The following is a 26,048-nucleotide window of genomic DNA, read 5'->3' as shown; positions in this document are numbered from 1 at the left end:
AGGGATTGACACGTCGCCCCCTCCGCTCCCTGATTAAAGGACTCCGAATAAGACGCAGGAAAGTCACCTGCGGTTCTCAAATGAAGCGACAATTATGCGTATTGATCCGCGTATCGATCCATCGTTGACTTTTAGCCACACTGACTGAAGGCGGCTTGACCCCCAACACGCAACTCAAAGCCTAATATGAACAAATACTGCAGGAAAAGTAAAACGACATGGAGCTATAGTTTATTATAAACTATACAAAAAACATTAGGTACACCTGCACAATCTCTTGAAATCAACCAAGTAGCAAAAACTGACTTAAGACCACATGCAAAATATATCCCATCCCATCTATATTGAGAATTTAAATGCATTAATTTAGCCGTTGTTTTGTAAATTTTATTTATCTAATGAAATAATCATGTAGTTTGTTGTAAAAATGTTAAAAAAAAAAACAAAAAAAAAACACCATCCTTTTTTTACATAAGGTAATAAAAAAATTGTGACTTTTATTGTGAAAGTTTGAAAAAAAAATGCGGTAGGGATACTGAACAGTTTAAAGTTGGATCAAATTGAATAGGTCGAAAAACGTAGAAATTAAATAGCAAAAACAAACAAACAAACAAAAATAACATTTTGTCTTTTGTTTTGAAATTTAAAAATGCAGTACGGATAAGATGAACAGGGAGGTGGCCTTGGGTTTGAGATTATTATGAAATGTTGACAAAAATTTGGGGTAAAAAAAAAAAAAAGTAGAAATTTGAAGAGAAAAACAAATTAAATTAGAATTTTCGCTTTTATTTTGAAATTCTGAATAAAATTATTTGTGGATTTAAAAAAAATATAATAATAATAATAATAATAATAATAATAATAATAATAATAATAATAATAATAATAATAATAATAATAATAATAGTAAACATATTGTCAAAATACAGATATTTTTATTTAAAAATAAGAAATTACCATATTTTACTGTATCATCATAAATCAGTAGTGATCCAGTAAAATACTGGAATCAGAAACACAAAATACATCAATTTACTGGACATAAATATATAGTATTACTTAAACCTTAATGCATCACTGCTGCCAGTAAAATACTGGAATTTTTTTTTAAGTGTAAATGTAACTCTTTTAAATTTGGTTATTTTATTTATAAAAATAAACAAAACATACATAAACACGTAACACTTTCCAAATTTTATTTAATGCGTTTTGTCTAATTTTGCATTGCTTTACTAGATTGAGCTTCATTTCATCTTATGTCGTTTTCCTTTGTCTATCCTTCCGCTTGTCAACTCATTAGTGTTTCACCTGTTCTCGTCAGCCCTATTCCTTGCGACAACCAATCAGCTTCCTCCAGCCAACTTGTATCATAATTGTCGAGATGTGGCACGTTGTCTATAAGTTGCTTGTATGGAATTTTCTTGAAAATTCTTGCAGTAATTCTTGCATGAAAAAAAATTATTTTATTTTTTTTAATATTGAAAATTAATCTGTGAATAGTTAAATCAAACATATAAATTTAATGGTACCACAGTTTTTCTCCAGGCTGTTTTCAATGTTTTGGTTTCAAAGACAACACAGTTGGGCCACAATAACAAAACAATAACTGATTTCATTGGTTAATTCTCAGTACGTTTCAATGAATAATCGCTTGTGTCAGTTTCGAGTTATTTTACTGATAATTGCAGTGGTTTCTTTAAGGGATGGGCGAGTACGATGCCAGGTATAGGTCAATAAGCCACTGATACTTAACTCATTCACTGCCATTGACGGAAAAAGCATTTTTTTTTGCTGGTCTGGCAATGAATGTGTTAAGGTTAAAACAATAAACATGTTATCAAGTCTTTCAGAGGATTGACTGGCCAGCAGTGACATAGCAGTTACAAGTAAACACCACATGTGCTCAGCTTTTTCTGGCCTGAACAAGCTTTGGCATCTTAGACCATGATGGCAAAAAAAAAAAAAAAAAAAAAAAACAATAGGCACACTGCTGCGGGGCAAGCCTTCTTGGGGGCTAATTGTTACACATTAGTCACAAAAACTACTACTTATGTCCTGTAGTGCAGCTGCTAACCGGATATTAAAGCCGATGTTTCAATTTTGTCTTATTTCTCTGTAGGGAAGACAGATGACACAAGAGTGTACTTTATTTCTGTGCTAATATGCCGCAGTATGCAGAATAGGACGATTATGATTTACTCTCACACCCAAGTCTACATCACAGAAAAAAATACCCTTTTTATTATTTTTTCTAATCGTATCACTTGTCCTCAGTGGCAACTGAATCTTCAGCCTGGCAAGGTCGCACAATCTCAAAGTCAAGCACAAAGAGCTCCATTAAGACCCGAACCCTGCTGGCTCCACAGACGCAGACGCTGCGACCTCGTCAGCGGAACATAATAAGAACATGTACATTTTGGAGGAGAGGCGGACAGGTGCCATACCGATGCAAACACCATCTGCTGTCCTCCTCCCCCACTGTTAAGATGTAGGGATGGCGACTTGTGGCGGGGCGGATGGCGAGTATTGCAACCCGCCATTTAAAACTCGAAACGACCAGTACTCCTTGTGTCGGGCAGCTTAATAAATAATCAAGCAGCTCTTATAGGGTCAGCCCCATTTAAAAATTTCATCTGTTCCTTCCCGGCATGTTCAGATGTAGGTCAGATGACAGCACTGCAGGGGGAGCGAGGCTTCAGGATGGCTTAACACTGCCACCTTGTGGTCAATGTGGTCGCTGCAACCTTCATGTACAACGGATTAAAACGTCTACATACAAGTATATACTACACACTAATACGCAATTGAATCAATATCAAATGCAGGGTTGCAGTTCCGTTAGTCACATCATTTAAAAGAAATTTGATTCAAAGAAGTATGATTCAACCACACGTTGCTTATCTGCTGAATTCAATCAAAATTTAAAAATGTGCAGAATTTCAGGAGTTACTTCATGTTAAAGATTAGATAGCTCTTAATATGAAAATAAAAATGCCTGATCTTTCACCAACGTCTTACAAATGCAATTATGCCATCTAGTGGCAGATAATTGACATCAACACAAATCAATATTACACTCGTTTTTTACAGTACAGCACATCTTTTTAATTTTAACTAGATTTTATGAATTATTATGAAATTACTGTATCATTGACTAAAAGATGCAGAAATTTTTCTATTAGATTAACCTTTTTTCTCCACTTTTATGTTAACAAAAGTAAGAAAACTACATTTCATTGTACTTTTAGAACAGTTACGAAAATCACAATTGCAAATTGTAATTACCTTACACCATTAGTTTTAACGTATTTTTACACAACTCCCATTAACAGCAACATATCCCAAAAAGACCTCTCAGCAAAGATGATCAATTGCGCATATTGGTGGTGCAAACTCACCGGAGGTCTGCTCGCTTTGGGTGTCTCCAGAGTGGTTGTGGCCAGGCGAGGAGCAGCTCCAGGAGGCTGATTGGCTGAGGCCAGCGGAGGAGCGGCAGGCCCAGCTGTCCAACAGGGGCACCCAAATACAACTGTCCTGATGACATGATCCTCCTGCATAACAAGCGCATGTCATATTAATGATAATAACAACAATACTACTACTACTACTACTACTACTAATAATAATAATAATAATTCTAAAATTATTATTATTATTATTATTATTATTATTATTATTATTATTATTGTTATTATTATTATTATTATTATTATATTGGGTATTATATTAGTGCATTATTTTTTAGTTAATTTAAAGTTCCTTTAATGCCACGTTTGTTTGTTTTTTAATGCATAATTAATAACCGCCCCTTACTTGGAAAGCCTGTACAGGGGGAATTCCAGTTGCAACGCAGCAAAACATGTCCATGTCAAAATTGAGCAGGAATAAATGTAATAATAATGCATATATTTGTGGAGAATGGGGTCAAGTTGTATTTTACGATTTTAAAAATGTGCAGAATTTCACAAGTTAGTTCATGTTAAAGATTAGATATAGCTCTTAATATGAAAAAAAAAAATGCAATGAGCAGTCACCAATGTCTTACAAATGCAATTATGCCAACTCGTGGCTGAAAAATGACCTCAACACAAATTAAGCTCACATTCATTTTTTACAGTACAATACATATTTTTAATTCTAACTCAATTTTATGAAATATTATGAAATTATTGTATTAATGACTAAAAGATGGAGCCATATTTCTATTAGTTTAACATTTTTTCCATACTTTTATGTTCACAAACGTATGAAAACTTGAAAAAAATATTTTATTGTACATTTTACTGTACCTTTGGAACAAATATAAAATTTGCGATTAATTGTGATCTAACTATTGAACTCATGCGATTAATTACAATTAAAAATATTAATCACCTGACACCCTAATATATATATATATATATATATATATATATATATATATATATATATATATATATATATATATATATATATATATATATATATATATATATATATTTATTTATTTATTTATTTATTTTTTCCTCCCCCTACATAGTTTCCAAACATCCTGACTCAGTGACGAATCTCCATGCACAGGTTGGCCTACATGACGTCACAATGATGGATCCCCATAAGAAACGAGGCAGTTGCCAGACAGGCTGGTGCATACGGTATTGGAAGAGTGAATTTTGCCCATGACAGCAGCAGCAGCAATCATTACCAGCACGGCTTGAAGCTTCAGAGTGGAAGCCGAAGCATTTTCCCCCTGAATAAGCATATTTAGTCAAGTCCCAGTGGGGCTCGTCTGCCATTAATAAAGATTATTGCACCAACACTGATTGGCAAAGTGCAACTAGACATGCGAGATCTTTTGGCAAGTGGTCAGATAAGAGCGAGAGTGTTTCGGACTAATATGACTGCACTCTCTGAGTGAAAAACTGTCATTAAAAATTTCAGAAGGCATGGAGACATTAGATTAGATCGATACATGAGCAGGTGCTTCCTCGATGAACTTCCTGCCTGGCTGATTATTTATTTAAACAAGAGACAGTGTAATGTCATTACATTACATTCCTCTATTTAAGAAAATGTCCATAACATGCCACTATTGAGAGGGTTAAAAAATGTTATGTGACCATACACTGAAACAATTGTCATTATTGGAATTGATGTGCACGGCCTGATTGCACAAAAATCTTCACTTACCAGCTACTTGATAATAAAACAAAGGGGATATTACCAGGCTGCTATCACGTCATACATAAATACAGTATTAGGTAAATTAGTGTGTATATGTTCGTGTGCAAGCCTGAAGGGCATTTTAATTGCAGCGTGTCCATTACAACATGGCCTCTCAGAGCCTTAAACAGCCTGCATTAGTGATTGCTAAAAGCCCAAAACATTTTCCATCAAATCAGAAGACATCTTTGTTAGTAAGCAGCAAAATCTGGAGCTCATGTTAGCCCTTTCCAAAAAGTAGTCAGATCCGCTTCACTGTTTGTATAGTTAATTTACAGCCTTTCGCTAAAATCAATAAGATTTACATTATTTTCTAACTTAAAAACCAAAAATCCATTTCGATAAAGCAAAAATTAAATTTGATAAAAACTTATGAGAAAATGAAAAAATATATACTGTCCAAGATGATTGAAGACTGGTGTTCAAAATGTGATTTAGCTTCACCCTTACAGGCTTGCATGTACTGGATACTATAGATTTGTGGAGGTACTGTATACAAATAAAAAAAGTACTTTTTTTCTGAATAAGTTGTACAGCAAACTGACAATTAGATATTGGTGTATATGTATGAGTTCAGATGATTCAGAGTTGAAAAATAGTTTGAAATTTAAATTTAAATGAAAAGAATGAGGATTGTGACTTCTTAAAGTTATTGTCTAGTATGACAATTCTCTAGTAGTCTATTTGATTTATGTCTATAAGACTCCAGAGGCTCTATTTTCATAGAAAGCATAAAGCGTATACAGATTTTCACATCAGTGCAAGGCTTGCAGAGTATATTTTCCATTTTGGCGGAGAATCTCCGACACGCATGGCAACTACCTGATAGTTCATAAACCCTAAACCTGCTCGTACTATGTCGAACAGCGGCGCAAGGTAAACACCTGGTCTAACGCCAAGTTTTTCATTTATAAAATTGTGAACAGCAAATCAAACCCTCTGAGACATTATATTTTTTGCCATAATAAAAGTCAGCTCTGACCACTCCTACAGAGGCGCATTATGAAGATCCACCAGCCTATACTAATCTGCAAAATTACCAATACTGGCTCTAACCTGCCTCTGTGCAGAGTTACACCACACATTGTGCAGGCTTAATGCCAGTCACGAAAATAGATTTTTTTTTGGCTTTAAATGATTTCCAGCCCTAAAGAAGCAACAAATGTATTCCACTCAGAAAAAAAGCTTGATTGATAAGTCTCTCATCTTTATCTTATTAATAGCTTAGCAATAGTAAGAAGGACGAGGGAAAAACCTTAAACCCTGTCAAGTCAAATTTATTTATATGACCCTCAATCACAAAAGAGTCTAAACTATCTCAACAAATAGCCACACTGAGTTCAAAATTCAAGGAATGAATTCAAATTCAAGGAATGATTGAGCTATTGAAAAAGGTTTGAAGCTATTTTGCGAACAAGGAACCATATTTCGCAACATCAGTGGTTCTGAGAATGGAGATTTCTCACAGCCAATCAGCAAAGAAAATAATGATAATAATGAAAACGTTGCAAAGATATATATAGTATAGTGACAATAGGAATTTAAAAAAATAAAAAAATAAAATACCAGGTCAACACAAGCTTGAAATTATATTTCAATGTTCTCTCATATTGGCCTTTTAATTTCATTTACTGCAATAAATGCCCTGTGAAGGTTTAACACAGGTTTTTAAACTGGGCTTCAGGCTTCGTGTCCACACACACATATATGTAAACATTGTTCTATTAGCAATCAGAACATAACCACAGTGTTTACATTTGTGTGTACGTATGCCTCGTGATGATATGTACAGTAATAACTAATAGAAGATGCAGTATGCAAACTTGCGCGCATTCAAAACCAGCTCATTAAAATGAATGGCTGTCATGCTCTGGGGCTCACCTATGATATTTATGCACATAGGATAAAATTTGTTCCTCACTAACTGGCAAACATTTGAGTGGAATCATTTTTTCAAAATATACTGGGATATGACTTCTCCATGTGTTGATTGAAAGGATATGGAAAACAACATGACGACTTTGCATGTCTGTCGTATGTTGCATTGTATGTTGCAAAGGTCATGAATAAATCATTACTAAAAGATCTGTTTTCATCTATTGTTTTCTATCCAAAGGTTCGGCGAGTCAACAGCATAACTTTAAGGGATGACACGAGTGAATTATATACTGTACTTGGTGGTTTGCAATCAACTTAAGAAGTTCACGGTGTCCAAAAGATGCTTTTTGGGACTGTGGTGAGATCAATTACTTCTATTGCAAGCAAGCACTGGTAAAGTGATAGCAATGTTGTGAACTTTTAGTCTAGGCCGTTTGTTATGGTCGATGATCACTAATCTGCCTATAATGTCACTGACATAACATTCTTAGCTACATGTTTTAGAGTATTACAATTTTAACTGAAAAAGGGTGATAGCCAAGAATGCATTTGGTGATACACTATGTCTATCATTATAACATAAGAAAAGTGACTTCAGTATTGAAAATATGTTACAAGATGCACAAATAAATGTGAGTTATCTGTGACTTCCTTTCATTGAAAACTATCCTGTTTTGAGTAACTTACCCGAAGAGCCACCAACATCCTGAGATACTTTCCCGTCCATGTGTCATCAATGTAAATCCTCCATCAGTAACTTTGTGATTGACACATGTACACCTGTAAGGGCTGCACAATCAAACGAGGCTGCCATTCCCCCACAGTGCCGCACTTTGAGCTGTAAAATAACCTGGACCGCCGCAGCCGGGATGGAGGGGAGGAGTTTAAAGTGTTTGTTGGGTGAAATCGGCTCCAGCATTAAACTGTCAGGCTTGAGAATACTGATTTGATGGAACTGCTTTATGGAGCATCACTCACCCTCTCAAAAGGCTTGGACGTCACTCTTCCATCTCTCAACCAATTACAACAAGAGGACAATATATTTTCAAAAGTGGGCTTGGGTTGAATTTGGAGGAATAAATCAATGTTTAAAGGTCATAACTTTGTTTCATTAGATTAATGAAATTTTATCGGATGGAAGTCCCACTTCAGGTGTTTCAGCAGCAAAACATTATGGAATTTGTCATTCAGGCTGATTGTGTATTTTAAAAAAAAAAAAAAAAGAAAAGAAATGAAAAAAACGTTTGTGTCGTGGTTACATGATCAAATTGGATTTATTGTGCCAGTCAGGGAGGTTTTCAAAAAGCAGTCAATCATAACTGTAGAGTAGCTGTACTGTTTGAACTACAGTACATTTTTCCTGAGTGTTGACGATTATGCTTCTTCGCCACAAGATGGTGGTACTGCACCAGCTGTTGAAAATGCACGTTTACGTAATTCCTAGTTGTGTTCAAGATCCTTCTGTTAAAACGCAATTCTTAACTAATGAATGTATTTACACAACCTTGTTGACAAAAATATTTGATGTTATTATTATGAAGAGAAACAAGAACAACAAAAATCATATTTTCTCAAAAACAGAGCAACATTTTGTTGTACAATATGTTGTTATCCAAAGTGTAGCATTCATATAGTTGACTGTTCTTGAACATAGCACATTAGGAGTGAGTTACTGTATACCATATATGTCTATGGGTTAAACTGTCATAAAGACTCACCAGAATATTTGGCGTTAAAAGACTACAAATGCAGCGGTGTATAAACAAGAGGTGCGAAGTGAATATGTGTATATCCACTGGGTTGGATGTATACGTCACTCTTGGCGCTGTGCTTCGTAGTTTTAGCTTGAACGCTAATGTCAGCGGAAGCTAACATCGACGTCATGCCCCTGCACGTAGTGTCGCCAGCCTTTAGTAGAAGCTGCTTCTTTCTTCTCTTTTGACCACCGGTTTCAAAGAGTCGCCCAGTTAGTCGTGCATTAGTTAGTTGGCAGTTTTAGCGTCAACACAAAGCAGACAGACGTCGAAAAACTAATTTTCCAACGTTGCCTTTTGCTGGGAAGTCCAGAATGGGGATGTGCTTACCTTGCTTTGGTGGGGCAGTTGACGACGCTGCTGACAGTACCGATCTTGTATGTAACCACGACAGATCACTTTAACACAATGTCTGTGCTATTACTCTGGCATACTAGATTTCGAGAGTACCTAGAAATTGTGTTAATGCTTAGTATTACACTGGCATGCTGGGCCTAGCCTAGTTAACCAAATTTGGGTTTGTTTACTTGCGAAGCTAAAGACTTCGGTCGTTTTTCCAGGAGACGAGGAGGCGACATTTGGCTGAGGCTGCAGAGAAAAGACAAAAAGAGGTAACATTTTGAAAAAGAAGCTATTTCACTGCTTAATACACGACAGCCCTGCAGTAGTAGTAAATAATCCTACATTCATGAAGCTGTCACGTGACGTTTCAGGATGTTATTGGATTTTTGGAAATGTTGGCGTTTTAATGTGCCAGAAAAGTTCATTTATATTCAATAGAACTTTTAGAATAGAGTCCAGGCTAACACAGGATCAAATGACATTGATAAATAGGTATAACAGACATGTTAAAACATTGGAAATACAATAAATCTCATAAGGGAAATGGTGATTGATAAATAAGATGTAAAAGAAAAAAAAATACAGAAATACATATACTATACACCTATTGGAAGCAATAATACCTGTAGAAGACTTGTCTGGAAAAGGCAACAAGTCTTGACGGTGGAGCAATTCTTAAGAGTATGGACTCAAGAGTATGTAATAAAAATATAAGAAAAGTAAATTAGTGTTGCAATAAGGAGTTGTTACTCAAAGTGCATGTAAACTAAGTGAATTTGTGTTCTAAATTTGACATACCTGTGTTGAGATTTATTAACCACACCCTGCCAAATTTGAATGATTAAAACAAAACTTCCGTCTATCTTATTGTGATGCGCGCACACTCTCGCTGGACAATGAGGCACTATAATGCAGCCATGCCAGCTGACTACAGAAATCAGATGTATTTATTATTTTTATTTTTTTTAATCAGTTTTGAATCAGAATGTTTGTTTTTTTAAAGGTATTTTTGAGAGTTGAACTAATCTTTTTTTCCTAGTAAACAGATGTCTATTGTGAACAGAGGATTTGTTATGCAGAGCTCTGTCTTGTGTCCAAGTCAACTGATATATTTAAAAAATAAATAAATAAATAAGATGGTCATTAGTGAGCTATGTTTTACTGTCTAGAGAAGCCACTTGCACACCCGTAAGAGCCACACAAAAGCTGCTCTAAGGTAAGTGGACACAACTAGGTGACTCTGGATTACCCCTTACCTCATCTACCACATCCTCCTTGGTCCCTGTAAAAGAAAGTAAGAGTGGAAGAAGGCTCACTCTGGCATTGTGCAGAATAAAAACTGCTAGCCTCACTCTTACTGCCACAAATAAAATGCTGGATCTTAACCCACCCCTATATTGCAGCATATCTTTTGTGTACGGCGTCTCTGAATGTCATACTTTTCTGGCAGTTACACTGTATGTCGCTTTGCTGGTTGCGATGCACCCTTACTGCTTAATGTATTTTTTTTCTTGCAAAATAGCACGCTGTTTGGACCCAATCCTAGCCCTGTATATATTTGTATGTTCTTTTTCAAAGCAACACCTGCAGTTTAATGTTCTTGGCTCTTTATCAGACATCACACAGGGGTGTCAAAAACCCAGAAGTGCTTGAAAGGAAAAGAAAGAGGCAAGAAGAGATGGCGAAACAGGCGATGAGTAGGTCTGCGGCTGGCGACGGCAGCGGGTTGAGGGTAAGCCATTTTGTGCCTCTGTGCATGAACAATAACAAACGAGAATTGATAATCGAATACACTGACATCAAACGTCGCACACGATAAAAACAATTTTTGTGTGTTTTTGCTTCGTAGTGGCAGATGGGCTGAAACGACGAGACTCAAAAAGTCCAAAACCACAGAGGGATCACTGCGAGATCTTTTGAAAAGCTGTCCACATCTGTATTTATGGCCTTTATTTTCACAATAATTTGAGAAAAAAAATCTTAAAGTGCTTAATGCTGATCCGTTTGATTTGATTGACGCAGGAATACAAAGACTGCAAGCCTTGTTGCCAAACCAGCTGGAAAAGCCCAAGTGTGTCTTACCATTTTCAATTTTCATCAACTCGATAACTTCAATATCCAACATTAGGGGTCCCATTTTCCAAACATGATTTTGACTCAGTACACTGATAAACCCATGAAAGTTCACAGTTTGGACTTCCTCATTCATGTGTTGCATTTCACTGCATGTTGGAGTTGATTATGTAAACAATGATTTTATCGAGTATCAAGACTTTCAAACACCACAACAAAAGTGTGACTAACAACCAGTTGCGGGTGCATCACCTATGACGAAAAACACTACATTTGTTCATCTTATTTTGAGCACAATTTCACTTTACTGCCGTGAACTTCATGTATGAGAGCCACGCGTTTAACCTGCTGAATTTCTTATGAACTGCATTGCCATATGTAAGCTTTTTTTCCCCAGCACAGTTGTCTGTGTGTGCACTTGAATTAGCAGCAAACTGCAATGTGAAGAGAATATAGTGAAGGATTAATAATTAAAGTATTTATCTTTGAGATAAGTGCATTTCTCACTGCTTTGACTTGATCTGTAAACACTTTCGACATTTGGTCGCAAAGATAATCATGCCAATGTAATTTGCTACAATAAATCACATTTCTGATATGGCTGTGTGGATTCTGTTTGTAGATGTTTACTGCACACTAGGAATATGAAATATACATACATTGGTGACACAAGTTGCAATGCCTCATAAGTGCTGCTAATGATTATATGTTGGGATTTCTTTTCCGTTTTACTCACCCAAAGTCAGACACTTAATTAGATTTGAATGACGAACCCTATACTTGTATTTGAAGGTGTGAAACCTGGCATTTATTAATGAAAAGCTACCGAATATATGCATCAGCTGTACATCCTCGAAGAGTGCAAGAACTTTTATTCACCTTTAGGGGGCAGCAAAGCAGAACAACTAAAGCCAGGAGAGATGGACCAGTAGTCAACAGTATACCGTAATCCGTAATGTACATCAAACCTGCCGGTAAATGGGCCATTCCACGAAATAGCCCTAAATTATGTTTTTTTTTTTAAATAATTGTAATAGTCTTAGTGTCAATGTGCTATTATCATAAATATGTGGCTATATTTGCTAATTCTATGCTAAGAAAAAAAAAAAATCACTCGATCCTGTTATTTTTCATTTATGTTACACAAATGAAGAGCTTCAGTTAAAAACAAACAAACATGACTTTAAAAAATGAAGTCGTCTGAGATGGACCTATACACATTTTGAGTAGTTTATATTCATTTGTATGTATATTGAGAAGATTAGAGTTTGAATGTCCTGTCGAAGGACTGGCCCATAAATCGCTTTTCAAGACACTCAAACATGCAGTATCAATTAAATTCAAATCAATATACTGTTGGTGTGTTGTACAAGTCTTTAAAATGAAGAGTAGATAAAATAAGTAATGTATAAACAAATGAGGTTTCCATTTCTTAGAACGTAAACATGTGAGAGTGCTCTGTGAAAAGGCAATACAGTATGGGCTATAGGCTCGGCTTCGTTTGCTTTTTTTTTTTTTTTCTTTGTAAATCAACATTCACTTAATTGTCACAGTTGCATTTTTAATGCTGCACCAACGTGTCAACCTCGTTACCAGAAAACAAACATTGAAAGTCCACTTCAGCTATAGCTACCAATTCGAAAAGTCCAATACCGGGTAAGTTACATTTTTAACAATAAAAGGTACAGTCTTATGAATTCAGATACATAAAGAAAAATAATGTGCAAAAGATATAAACCTAAACTGGTTATAATATTATGAAAGTATATATACACCATGTATAGCCAGTTGACTCATATTACAATGATGAGTTTTAAATGTCTCTACATGACCATATCACAGCTAAAGTCTTCCTCATGGTGCGGTCTCCTGTGTTGGCTTTTTGCTTCGGTAGTTGGCTGCCACCACCAAGTAGCTGTCAGGCGTCAGGTCCTTGATGTTGAGGCCTTTCCCGCCGACGGGAGACGTCTTCCCTTCCACGCGGGAGATTTGGAGCATGCGGCACGGGTCGTGCTTGAGCAGGTAGCTCTCGAACGTCTCCCAGCCTCCGCCAACACGTACCATCACGTGCTTGTTGTGCAGCATCTGACAACACGTAGGCAGGGTTAGGATGCTTGGCATTTCCCTTATTAGGGATTTGGCTTGAAGATGAGCATCACTTTGATGTTGTCGTTGATTGAATTGAGGTAATAACATGGACAGCAAGCTAATACAGGGAGAATCTGTTCAAGAGCAAGTCAACCTTAAACATTTCTTTACCATAATGTTATATGTGATTTCATTCGTCTAAATATGACATTCTGATTAATATTACATTTGTAGAATATGAGTTACGAAGCAAAATCCAGCCATTTTTATTCATCTCAGGGGGTGGCCCGTACTATGTATACTATTGGAACTAGCCACAACAGTTATTAATTTTCTAAAAGCTTCTGTGGTAGAGCAAAGTCAACATAAGGCATCGGCAGGCTGTGCGTTTGCTAACTCGGCGTTCGGCACATACCTGACTTAATCTACCTCTGTCAATACTATAGAAAATTATAATTGTGAAAAGCTTTGCTCTGACGAACCAATCAGAAGATGACAAAATACTGATGATGCCATTGAGGATCAGTGTTCTGGCCCTGTGAGGACGAATTTGAATTCGGACTGGTTGAAGAAACAGTCCTATTGCTGAATTTACATTGACTGGCAGATTAAATAGACATGGCGACACATAGAGCTTGAAATCTGATCTGAAGAAAAAAAAAATCCCACATCAACATAAACTGGAAGCAGACTAGCCAAGAGAAACACGGCAAAATTAAGAGTATAAACTGTTGGGAATAAAGTAATCCAATTTCAAAGAGCATATCAGAATTTAGGTTGTGAATGTCAATCATTTTCACTTCAGTTCATCATCGTTTTCTACTTCACTGGTTGTTGTTGTTTCTGCTCAGTTTTTCTTCCAAATTGTGCCCCCTGCCATATCAGGATACATTCTCACGCTTGGTTACCATGGCAACGTCGTCGAAGAAATAGAGGCTGAGACAAAAGCATTGATCAAGGTCTCATTTTGGAAGCATTACACCAACTACCTCATTAACACATCATTACACGTGACCTACACAAGATGCGTCACAAAATATCCTTCTCAGGCTAAAGATCAAACAGGTATTTAAAAACACAGTTGTTTCCCAATGCAAAACACTCCGCTTGCTCAATGGCTCCAAAGTGAGATCCAGATTGTCACCTCAGTCTGAGATATGAGACTTCCTGCCCCGCAGCAGCGCAACATGCAACATTTATAAGCCTCTTAAAAGAATCAATCTCGAGCCATTGGCAGGGCGGCGCTTCCAATCAGTGACAGCGGGCCTTCAGGCTTTGTAACCGTGGATTTAATGGAGCTGCGTGTCGCTGAGGCGTTTCAATCACGCCGCTTTGGGACGCAAGCCGAGTCCGAGTAACTGGCAGCCCGAGAAGGATGGGGGCCGGGGGCGTGTATTTGACACAGACTCTCACAAACACTAAGGAGGTACTGGAACTACAGACACCTCATTTATTTTTTTCGCAGGTCTGACCTACACATCGTGGCCAACCAATGATTATTTTTTTGCTGTTTTTTTTTTGTTTTGTTTTTTTTGTAGTAAAAACAGCTGCGGGCTGTTTAATTGTTAGCAGAATTTTGATTGAAGTATCTTGAGTGAGTACTGAGTGACACTCAGAGGTCAAATGATTTATATCACGCTTTTCTCATTAGCCCCATGCGAACTAGGGTTATCATAGTTTGGAATTATAGTTAGTTCATATTTTGTTTTGATTATTTTTTTTAAATTCAGTTCATTTTCATTAGTTTTTAGACAGGCTAGTTTTTTTTAATTAGTTTTTATTATTTTCAAAATCCTTAATTTTAGTTTATTTTTATTAGTTTTAGTATTAGTTTTTTAATGTAGAATATTTTATGAGTGCAAGATAACAAAGGGGAGGGACCCCAGAAGCTCATGCTCATGTATTAATTGACAAAGATGAAAACAAACTTGCACTATAATTATAGTTATTTTTATTAATGTAAGATGTCAGTTAGTTTTCGTTTTTTTCAACATTTCCGTTTTTATTTTATAGTATTTTGTCAGTTTTTGTTTTTATAATAACCTTGACCTGAACACTCTAATGAGATATTTTAGTAAGTCTGCCAATCAAGGATAATAGCTTCCAGATATATATTCATTTGAAGTATATGGAATCTATGTACATGTATAAAAAGGAAATTGTTTTATTTAACATATTAAAGCTGCTCCCTGTAACAATTTGGCCAAAATTATCTTTGAAATAGCCTTTTTATTTGACCATTTATGACTCAAACATGTTCTAATTAGTAGATTAACACCTTGTCCCAATAATTCTGAGATAGAATTCGAGTTCAAATTTCCTATGTGCGTGTTGTGTATGTGAAGAAGGGAAAATGCAGTTTCATTTTTCGGCCACAAGTGGCAGTAGCGATTTGAAATTCAATTTTATGCGCCCAACAGCTTTAATATATTAACATAGATGGATCTGGCTGTAAACTGTGAATTTAATTAAGGATAAATAAAAAAAACAAAAACAAAAAAAACATCTCTGACTGTGCCAATGCAAGTGATAATTTTTAGCTTTTAAAGGCTTTTTTTTGTTTGTTTTTTGCGATGCAGCCCTTATATTGAACTCCATTGTATGTTGCAGGTCTACCTAATGTTGTGACCAGTGAGTGTACATAAATATAACACAAAAAAAAACAAAAACAAAAGAGAACTGAGCCAGAACACATAGTTGGACTGCCTGCATGACATTTGTGTCTGACCTGAACAAATTCCTTTTCCGTAAACGATGATGTTGGCATGTTTGTGAAGCCCTTAGAGGCGAGGCAAATTGATTCCAGGCTATATAAATAAAAACGACTTTACATGTACACTGGGGTGAATAAAGACAGAGTGAGCTCTTCTTCGCCACCTGTCCTTGGTTGCTCAGCAACCAAGCCATCAAGATTAAGGTATTCAGTCATTCAACAGAAAATGATGAAAAAGAGCTTACACAACATGTCGTGCTCTTCTCGCTGTAAAGATTTTTATTAAATAAAGTGGTGTGACCTTCTTTAAAAGCAAAACAGCATCTTTAACTCAAACTCGGTTTGTGATTTTATTACATTTGATTTGGGGAAGCTGCTATGTGATGTGCTGACAGTAGAGGACAGCCAAGAGTAAATCCTCTGAGGTGTGAATCCAGGTTGTGGGTTGCCAAGTAACCACTATCTCAAGGGGACGGACAACACATGAATTGAATCGAATATCTACCAACTGGAGAATACATCTCCCATTTCCGTACTCATGGAAAGTTGAGTAACATTTCCTGGACGAGTAGATCCTGACGGTCAATGAACGGTAATTGATCAAATATTTTGAAAGGAATATTTTTGGTCAGCGCTTTGCTCTTATTTTGTCTTTATAGCCAATGAGTCACATTATGCTTGGCTGGGGATGGAAATGTGCCCGCCTAGCATTTTCAGTCAATGAGAACAGCAGCCTCTTTTGCACAATGGATGACTTTCATTCCAGAGTGTGCGTCACTTATCAACATATACTCATTGGCTACAACATTAGGTACACTAGTGCAAATCTAATACAACAGCACCAACAAAGCCTGCAGTGCATCAAACTCAAAACTCTATCAGAAGCAATGACACACATAAAGTATTTATTTTTTTGTCCATTTACATTTAAAATCTTTCAGTGCTGCGTCAATGCCACACTGAAACGTTTGAAAGAGAAAATTGAATATGGCTTTGTAAACGTGATGATGATAAAGTGCTATACAAGTGCACTATGATTTGACATTTTGATAAAACTGGATTTTTCATTTGTTAGACTATATTTTCCAGAAAATACCAAAAGGTGAATGAATTCGATTGTCATTCACTGACAAATAACACAAATGGCAAGTGAAGTGATAAAACCACTGATTGGTTTGCATTATTGTTATTTTGCAATCTGATTCATGACTTGTTTACGCCACACTTGTTTGGTTGTATTTTGTGAAGTGAACACTGAGCAAGTCTGACTCTGCAGTCTTAGCAAGACTGCAAGTGAGTCTTTAGTAAGTTCCATCCATCCATTTTCTTGACCACTTATTCCTCACAAGGGTCGCGGGGGGTGCTGGCGCCTATCTCAGCTGGCTCTGGGCAGTAGGCGGGGGACATCCTGGACTGGTTGCCAGCCAATCGCAGGGCACACAGAGACGAACAACCACTCACACTCACAAGCACACCTAGGGACAATTCGGAGCGCCCAATTAACCTGCCATGCATGTCTTTGGAATGTGGGAGGAGACCGGAGTACCCGGAGAAGACCCACGCGGGCACGGGGAGAACATGCAAACTCCACCCAGGAAGGCCGGAGCCTGGACTCGAACCGGAGTCCTCAGAACTGGGAGGCGGACGTGCTAACCACTCAACCACCGTGCCGCCCTCTTTAGTAAGTTAACAACTCAAATTGAAGTAGATAAGAAAACAAAACTTTCATATTAATTCATGGTTCATTTGTCTATATTCAAGCATAAGCTTGACCTATAAAACTAGAGTATTTGTTTTTTCTAAATGATATTGTCTATTGTAATATATATTAATTTATTGCTTGTGTTTGTTGAAAAATACATGGGAAGAGGACCTTGAATAAGTAACTGCACATTAAATCACAAATTATTTTTCAAAATCATTATAATTATTACTTACTAAAATAGTGCTACTATACTTTACTCATTAGCTCCCATCCATTTTAACAGAAGCAATCCCGTTTTACTGGATTTTGACTGATTTTGCAAGGCCCACAGAATATTGTGTTCTATTGCTATAAAAACATGGAACCTATCAAAAGAAAGATTCAAGTATCTTCTTTCATCAGAAAAAAAGTATATTTCTATCTGTTTCCGTTTTGCTGCAATTAGCATTATAATATAGCTAAATTTAATCAATTTTCACAAATCTATTTAGAAATGTGAGTAAATGTGAGTTTTTTTTCAACATGGCTCTGGTTGAGCTCCTTTGCTCTGCTGCCACCTGCTGGCCATTTGTGTAATAACTACCATTTCTGCTACTGTTCTTTGCAATTGAGAGGCTGCATCAAAGCCTTCTGTATGCTCTAGCATTAAAAAAACAAAACAAAACAAAACAAAACAAAAACAAAAAAAATGTATAAATACGTCTTACTTAAAACATTAAAAAACGTATTTATACGTTATTGGGAGCAAATGAGTTCACAGTATTTGTAGTGCTTGTAATAAATTCTTCCATCTTTTAAATTTAAAACGTCTTCTGATGGATGACATAATGACATATACTCACTCGTATAAAAAGTGTTTTTTCCCCAACACGGTATCGGCCTTGTGAATGCCTCTCCACGTGGAATTTATTGGGACACCTGCAGGGTGGGTCGTCGGCGATATGTCTTACCTGAAAACCGCAAACACACGGGTTATATTGTACACGTTTGCCTTCCGAGGCCACGAGCGCAATTGCTGACTTACAGCGTCATCCAGCAGCTTCCCGGTGCTCTTCTTGCTCGAGGTGACTTTGGGAGGGGTCGGCGATGGGGAGGGTGATGATAAGGGTGATGGAGGGAGGGGCTGAATTGGGGATGCGTGCGACGGTGGAGGTAGAGGGGCTTTCTCTTCCTGTTCGATCTCTTTCTCCAGTTTTATAAGGCCGGGAGGCTCCACGTTGTACCTGTGGAGGCAAAGAGTCCAGTGTCACTGATTTCATATGGATACATTTATGCTGATGAGCTGCTTCAAAAAACATGTCCTAAATAACATTACTATTTTTGACTCATGATAGTGAGCATATCAAAAGTTAAACAGTACCTGGATGCTATCCGGCCCAACTCTAACAGACAGAGGCAGACTTCTCGAGGCTGCTTGTGAAGAACTTCAAAAAGAAAACTGTGTTAATTTGTGGTCATCAGACTATACATTTTTGATGACTCGTGAGTCGTAACAAGCAGTGAATGAAGAAAACAATTCAAAACAACACGCACACACAATACTGTAGAATGGTGAATAAAATCAAATGATTTCAAAAGCATGCTAACATGCTTAAAGTAACCAATAATGTTTCTCGATAGCAATATGCTTACATGCTAAGTTAGCTACTAAAGCTAAAGCTACTTACTACTACCCAAGCCCAGTTTGAAAAAAAAAAAAAATCCATTCCTAGGTGAGTTTATGATGATGATAATGAATATGAATTATATCACAAATGTACATAAATATTTCATCAACCAGTGGTCATGATATTGCTAATGGACCAGTAGGCTAACGTCACAACTTTGGAGCAATTCATGCATTCTTAATCCTATTAGTGTCACAAACTAAAGAACGTGTATTGTTTTTAATTGAAGTAGACATATTACAGCAGACAAGTGACACAAGTAGTCCACAGTACAAAAAAAAAAGAAAAAAAGTAAGAAGTGCTAATGAGAATATAGGGAGAGAGGAGGGGTTCTCTCACGCCCCTCCACTACTCTCTAAATTCTCCTTAGCTGTCGTTTCCCCCCCCCCATTTTCATTTTGCATCGTGTGCAAAAATGAGCAAACAATTGCATGATGTGATAAAACAAACATGAATAAAAATATTCTTGCTTGTACAAGTGTGACCATTATAACCTGACAGGCCACGGTGAACTTATTTGGCTGACTCGAGGTTTTACAAGCAAGAGTGAGAAGCACGGTGGGGTCAAAAAACAAGTTGCGATAGTGTGGCGGCAGCATATTTTTTAGATCTGTTTTGATGACAAATTACTTTTTCCATATGTAATATACTGTTAAGTAGGGATGTAACGATATCCAAACATCACGATACAATATTATCATGATATGAAGCTCACGATACGATAATTATCACGATATTGTGGGGAGGTTGGAGATATTTACAACAGGTCAAAATATTGTAAACAAAATTACCACATACTAAAAAAAAAAAAAAAAAAAAAAAAGCACAATACTGTGCTTTTGTATAATATATAAACTACCTACAATCTCTAATATTTAATATTTACTTGTTAATTGCACGCATACATTGAGTTCCTCCACATATTGACTCGAGTCGGTTCACAGGCATATTACGTTCCCCTTCATCTGACAATTAGTGTAGATTTACATAGAAGGGCCAAAACATCCCTAATGAAAATTAAACTGCACTAAAAACTAGCTACCAGAGGGTGCTAGAACTGCACAAATGGAAATCAACTTGACTTTTTGAACAGATGTGTTGCTTTTAACTCATTCAAACCGAGACATGTAAATACGTTTTTAATACATTGCCCTTCATTCCCAAAAACGTATTTATACGTTTTTTTTGGTTTGTTTGTTTTACTTTTTTTTTTTTTTTTTACTTTTTTTATGCAAGAGCATACAGAAGGCTTTGATGCAGTTTCTGATATGAAGAGGTGGCTTAAAGCAATGGTAGTTAATGGGCAGCAGGTGGCAGCAGAGTATAGGAGATCAGCCTGGGCCATGTTGCAACAAGCTAAATTAATTAAATAAATTAAATTAATTAAATTTAGCTATATTCTATGCTAATTGCTGCAAAACAGACACAGATACATCCATCCATCCATCCATCCATTTTCTTGACTGCTTATTCCTCACAAGGGTCACGGGGGGTGCTGGCGCCTATCTCAGCTGGCTCTGGGCAGTAGGCGGGGGACACCCTGGACTTGTTGCCAGCCAATCACAGGGCACACAGAGACGAACAACCATCCGCACGCACAAGCACACCTAAGGACAATTCGGAGCGCCCAATTAACCTGCCATGCATATCTTTGGAATGTGGGAGGAGACCGGAGTACCCGGAGAAGACCCACGCGGGCACGGGGAGAACATGCAAATTCCACCTAGGAAGGCCGGAGCCTGGACTCGAACCGCAGTCCTCAGAACTGGGAGGCGGACGTGTTAACCACTCGATCACCGTGCCGCCCGACACAGATACAAATGTACTTTTTTTCTAATGAAAGAAGAGACTGTAATTTTTCTTTTGGTAGGTTTCATGTTTTTATAGTAACACAATATTCTGGGGGGCCTTGCAAAATCAGTCAAAATTCATTAAAACAGTCGTGAGCAAAGGGGGTTTGCATCAGTGAAAATGGCTGGGAATGAATGAGTTAAATATCGTGAACATGACGATGATGACTATATAGTGGCAGTTTTAATATCACAATATCACAATACCGCCCTTATCGTTACATCCCTACTGTTAAAGTGAGCTACCAATCAAGTTGGGGATTTGCTGGCCCACACTATGCCACTGCACGTGACTCACACCACAACATACATTACACACAATATCAACAGTAGCAAACCTGGTGGTGTTGAACTGACAAATTCCTTTCAGGGAAAGAAAGAGGCAAAAAAAAAAAAAGTGAGACAGTTGTCATCTGCTCAGTGTTACGAGGGTGTTCACTGAGCGGCTGGCTCAATAAGTGTGAAACGTGGCCTTCAAAAAGGATTTGCATAGCCTGAATTGCTTCGCGGTGGTCCAGCGGCTATTTGTGAGAAAAATTACGATTACATAAACATTCTTGGAATTTATGATACTTCGTGATTCACATGTTGTACATCTGACTTGATTTCATCACAGGCACTGACACGAGATATCCTTTTTTGACAACAGAGGATACTGCGATAACAAGAACTGGAAACAGAACTGTGCCTACTCTTGGCTGAGGAAAACATTTGCATAGTGTTGGCCTACTTTCCTGACACTCTTTTGCCTGTGCTTTTGTTTGTACTGTGAATGCTGAGAACCAAGAATTCATACTAATGTTAGTATGCATGATAGAAAATACTCTTAAAATCCGTTTTTTGTTGTTGTTTTTTTTTTTTTTAATGCTGTGTGCATGACAGCATTACCATTTCCAAGCACATATCCCAAGCACAGACCTCCCCCAAGGCCAAAGAAAAGGATACAAAGGTGAGATCGTGGCAAGGCTATAAACTATAAACTATAACTATAAACCCAGATCATGGGTCAACAATAGGCATATGTTACCTGAATAAAGAGAAGTGTTTCATTCTGAGATGAGGCATCATTTTATTTACAGTTCTTCAATAGCTAACAAAGGCTAACAAAATAACTAAAGCTACAATTAAAAAACATTAAAGTAAAAAAAATATAATGAAAACTAGTTTTTTATTTATAACTTAATACATTTGATGTTCCCAAAACTAAATCTGGCTTCAATTGTGGCAAAAATATCCTTTGTTTTCATTATTAGCTATCTACTGAATGTTAACTATTGTTTTTTGATGCTTATGTGTTATCTTTCCTCGTGTAAAGCACATTGAGTTGCCTTGTGTATGAAATGTGCTATACAAATAAACTTGCCTTGCCTTGCCTACTGTATGCATGTATAAATGTATGTATCTCTCTTTTATTAATATCACACACAAGATATGTCATCTAAAAAAAAACAAAAAAAAACCTAATACTAAATCTAAAAAACTAAACTGAAGCATTAAAAAATTAAATAAATACAACTAAAAACTAGGGATGTTCAATACCACTTTTTTTTTCAGCCCAATATCAGTATGAGTACTCAACTCTTCAGTAGTCAATACCAAGTACCGATACCACTGGTACTTTTGATGCATACAATTTCTATTAAAAACAATTAGATAATTTAAAAAAAGACCTATACAGTGTTCCCTCGTTTTCTACTGTGATTGAGTTCCAAAAAATGCCCGCAATAAATGATATCCGCAAAGTAGTTAGCTTTATGTTTTACATTTATTATAAATGTATTAAGGCTCTAAAACCCCTCACCACACAGTTTATACACTTTTCTCATTGAGGCATTTACATGTTCTCACATTTCTCTCTTGTTTAAACATTCTCAATGTTCAAACCTTCATACATTTTATAAAACAGGTACATCACTGTAAAAAACAAACAAACAAAGTATGCAAAATTGCACTTAAAAAAAAATCCACGAAACAGCGAGGCCGCGAAAAGTGAACTGCGTTATAGTGAGAGAACACTGTATATCTCAATATAGCATTTCCCTTAAAATTACAGGAAATTAATGTCAATTTTCAGATTCCTAATTTCTAGTTCCTGATCGTAAAACGGTGGCAAGTGTGCGGCCGATGCGATCCTGGTATCGGCTGCCTTCACGTGTACCTTGAAATAAGGCCAGGTATCGGTACTCACCAATCCTTAAGAAAAATAAATAAAAACTAACAAAACCACTCTAAAAATGAATTAAAAAGAAATGAATATTTAAAACAAATCTAAAAATAATAATACTAAATATAAAGAAAATTAAAAAAACTATAAACAACACCGATCATGGTATTAAAAACAACAACAAAACAAAACAAAACAAACAAAAAAACAAAAAACCAATAGGCATATGTTACCTGAATAAAGAGAAGTGTTTCATTCTGAGATGAGGCATCATTTTATTTACAGTTCTTTTTCGGCCTGTCTGCCTGGCAACAGTGCATCCCAGGCAGCAATCACATTCCATTTTGGTCAAATTTTAAGTGTTTCATTTGAGAAATATTTTTCCCATGACTTCTGTTCACTGGTCGCCTGTGTTATTATCGCCACATGACGTTGGCGATTTCCACAGCAAGTACAAACAGAGCGTGCACTCACCTAAACCCTCAGACTCAAACAAACACGTTTCCCCCACTCCAACATCACGACACCAAGACAGAAAGTTGGCTGTGTTGTCCCGGGCAAAGAAAGATCCAGACGGCGCAGTCCGCCGGCATGGGATCCTCCGGAAAGGAATAACCTGGTTGAGATAAACAGGTGAGCAGAAAATCCGAATCAAAATTGATCATTCGTGAATAGGTGCATGTAAACCTCACTGCACATAGCACATCGAGCAAAACTTTTCCCACCACCATTTCCTTCTCCATTTGCCAAGAGGCTCTTGTTTCAGCCCAGGATGGGCGACCTTTTTGCACACAGATCAATATGGTAGATGGCGGGTCAGAATAGTGGGAGCTACTTTACCAGGCTCACAATGATTGGAGATCAGATGACATGCTCATGGCCCGCAGCCCCCACATGGTCTCTATGGGGAGATTTATGCGCCGTACTGTGGTTTTATACAGGATATGTGCGTCTGTGCTCGGAGAAAAGGTGCGATGACATCATGCTGGAAATATGCAGTCTTCGTGGGTATGTTTCTTTTCTGTCCAGGCTCTCGTTGGGCTGTTTTTGTCTGGAGGTCTTTACTGTCGAATTGCCTTTCCTGGCCACAATTTCATTTGGTGTGTGAAGTAACAATCTGTGTTTTCCCCACACCTTTACGAATGACTTCTAAGTGTTTTTTTGTACTGTAATAGTGACAAATACTTTAACTCTTCATCATTAGGCCATTATAATCATCAGCACTACTAACATTAGGAAACTACGATAGTGCTATGGACAATTTAGAGTAGTGGTTCTTATCCTGGGTTCAATCAAACTCCATGGGTTCGATGAGTCCGTCTCAGGGTTTTGGTGTGTTTTTTTTGATGATACACCCCGCTTGGCCATCATTGGCTGCAGGTGATCTCATTACATTGTTTGGCCTATCTGGACTGCAAAGACTTCGGTACGCTCAGTAGTCGACTTTTGACTGTTGTGATTGTACGTCGTGTGATTTCTTTATTATTGTAATCCCTTCATACTATGTCAAGCAAAAAACAAAAAACAAAAAGTGATCTGACGAATATGTGCAATATGAATTCACATGTATAGCAGAATGTATGGTGTTCCACAGGGTTCAATTCTGGGGCCTTTGCTTTTTTTTTAATTTTTTTTAAACAGTATCTACTGCCTCTTTGTTCCATCTTAAGAAAAGAGAGGTGATTGATTTAAAGTGCCCTATACATATAGTGTTGAGCGATGGGAGTCAGTGTCCTAAAATTTGCAATGACAAGTTCAGCAATTCTAGTCCAGCACAACAAGCTATCTAGTAACACTAAAAAAACATTCCCTCGAAATGGGGAACACAAGAACACAACCCTTTTTGAATTCAAGGTGAGAGCCAGATTCGATGAGAAGCCTACTCTCCCTGTTCATTTTATCAAATCAAAGCAAATTTTATTTATATAGTACCTTTCATACATTCCAATGCAACTCAAGGTGCTGAACAAATAAAACATCCATAATGCAATATAAAGAAAAACCCACGACTCTCTACCATTTTATTCACTAGTAAACTCTACATATCTTAAATTTGAAAATGAAATACTTTTTTTATCTTTTCAATAATGAAGGGTCCCTTAATTAATCAAATAACAAAAGCAGAAAATACAATTCCTTCCACTGACTGCATTCATATCCATATTTCCCTTAAAACTAACTGCTTGTGCTTTTGTCTTTGCTGGAGCTCGGACCTGCTGCATATTCTCAACACTTCTGCCTTCACATCTGTACATACTCAAACTTCAGCCGCTGAAACAGCAATAAAATTCACGAGATAATGATGTGGTTGTATTGAGCGTACCCCATGGTGGTAATGACGAGAAAGACATATCATCTTCCTGTTTCATGATATTGAAGCAAGACACAAGGGGATGGTGGCGAGACGGCAACCACAAAAGAGTACTTTATCATTTGTCTCTGCTGGAATCACTTAGTCCCACAAAACGTAGGAGTATGGCAGATTGAACACAGATGGACGTTTGCTTAATTGTGGTGAAATATTACATTAAGTCTGAGTCCATGACGAGCTGAAGCATGGAACCTGAAGAGTATCATGTACACTGTTTGATGTCATTGATTCTCCATGTCTC

The 26,048-nt window shown here is 37.0% G+C and overlaps 2 protein-coding genes across 5 annotated transcripts in view; one reads left to right on the top strand and one right to left on the bottom strand.

Moving 5' to 3' along the window:
- Nucleotides 1-8,855: 8,855 nt before the first annotated feature.
- Nucleotides 8,856-11,847, top strand: svip (small VCP interacting protein). 3 transcript variants are annotated; one of them, XR_013282803.1, is made up of 5 exons: nucleotides 8,856-9,211; nucleotides 9,395-9,445; nucleotides 10,792-10,908; nucleotides 11,026-11,112; nucleotides 11,199-11,847. XR_013282803.1 is itself a non-coding variant. In XM_077516094.1 (5 exons), the coding sequence occupies exons 1-4, from the start codon at nucleotides 9,149-9,151 to the stop codon at nucleotides 10,871-10,873; spliced, it is 243 nt and encodes an 80-aa protein (XP_077372220.1). In that variant the 5' UTR covers nucleotides 8,856-9,148; the 3' UTR covers nucleotides 10,874-10,908; nucleotides 11,026-11,051. The 3 variants fall into 3 exon arrangements, 2 of the variants coding, with proteins under 2 accessions (XP_077372220.1, XP_077372219.1); XM_077516094.1 differs by lacking the exon at nucleotides 11,199-11,847 and adding an exon at nucleotides 10,346-10,392 and having other exon boundaries at nucleotides 11,026-11,051; XM_077516093.1 differs by having other exon boundaries at nucleotides 11,026-11,847.
- Nucleotides 11,848-12,609: 762 nt separating this feature from the next.
- gas2a (growth arrest-specific 2a) overlaps nucleotides 12,610-26,048 on the bottom strand; it is a 28,115-nt gene continuing 14,676 nt past the window's right edge. For both annotated transcript variants that reach the window (XM_077516091.1, XM_077516090.1), the window contains 5 exons: nucleotides 23,911-24,052; nucleotides 19,116-19,179; nucleotides 18,780-18,978; nucleotides 18,598-18,705; nucleotides 12,610-13,334 (listed from right to left, as the gene is read on the bottom strand). In XM_077516091.1, the coding sequence (XP_077372217.1) occupies nucleotides 13,104-13,334; nucleotides 18,598-18,705; nucleotides 18,780-18,978; nucleotides 19,116-19,179; nucleotides 23,911-24,052 (744 nt within the window). In that variant the 3' untranslated portion in view covers nucleotides 12,610-13,103. The remainder of the gene's footprint in view (nucleotides 13,335-18,597; nucleotides 18,706-18,779; nucleotides 18,979-19,115; nucleotides 19,180-23,910; nucleotides 24,053-26,048) is intronic.

Source organism: Festucalex cinctus, chromosome 3, assembly GCF_051991245.1.
Source record: "Festucalex cinctus isolate MCC-2025b chromosome 3, RoL_Fcin_1.0, whole genome shotgun sequence".
NCBI classification, from domain to species: domain Eukaryota; kingdom Metazoa; phylum Chordata; class Actinopteri; order Syngnathiformes; family Syngnathidae; genus Festucalex; species Festucalex cinctus.
This window is presented reverse-complemented; position numbering and strand designations above follow the sequence as displayed.

Excerpts from the sequence above, each read along its gene's own strand:
- svip (XM_077516093.1), top strand. The coding sequence starts at position 9,149 with ATGGGGATGTGCTTACCTTGCTTTGGTGGGGCAGTTGACGACGCTGCT. Across the intron at positions 9,212-9,394 it reads CTGCTGACAGTACCGATCTT|GAGACGAGGAGGCGACATTT; the intron begins GTATGTAACCAC and ends TCGTTTTTCCAG. Across the intron at positions 9,446-10,791 it reads CAGAGAAAAGACAAAAAGAG|ACATCACACAGGGGTGTCAA; the intron begins GTAACATTTTGA and ends GCTCTTTATCAG.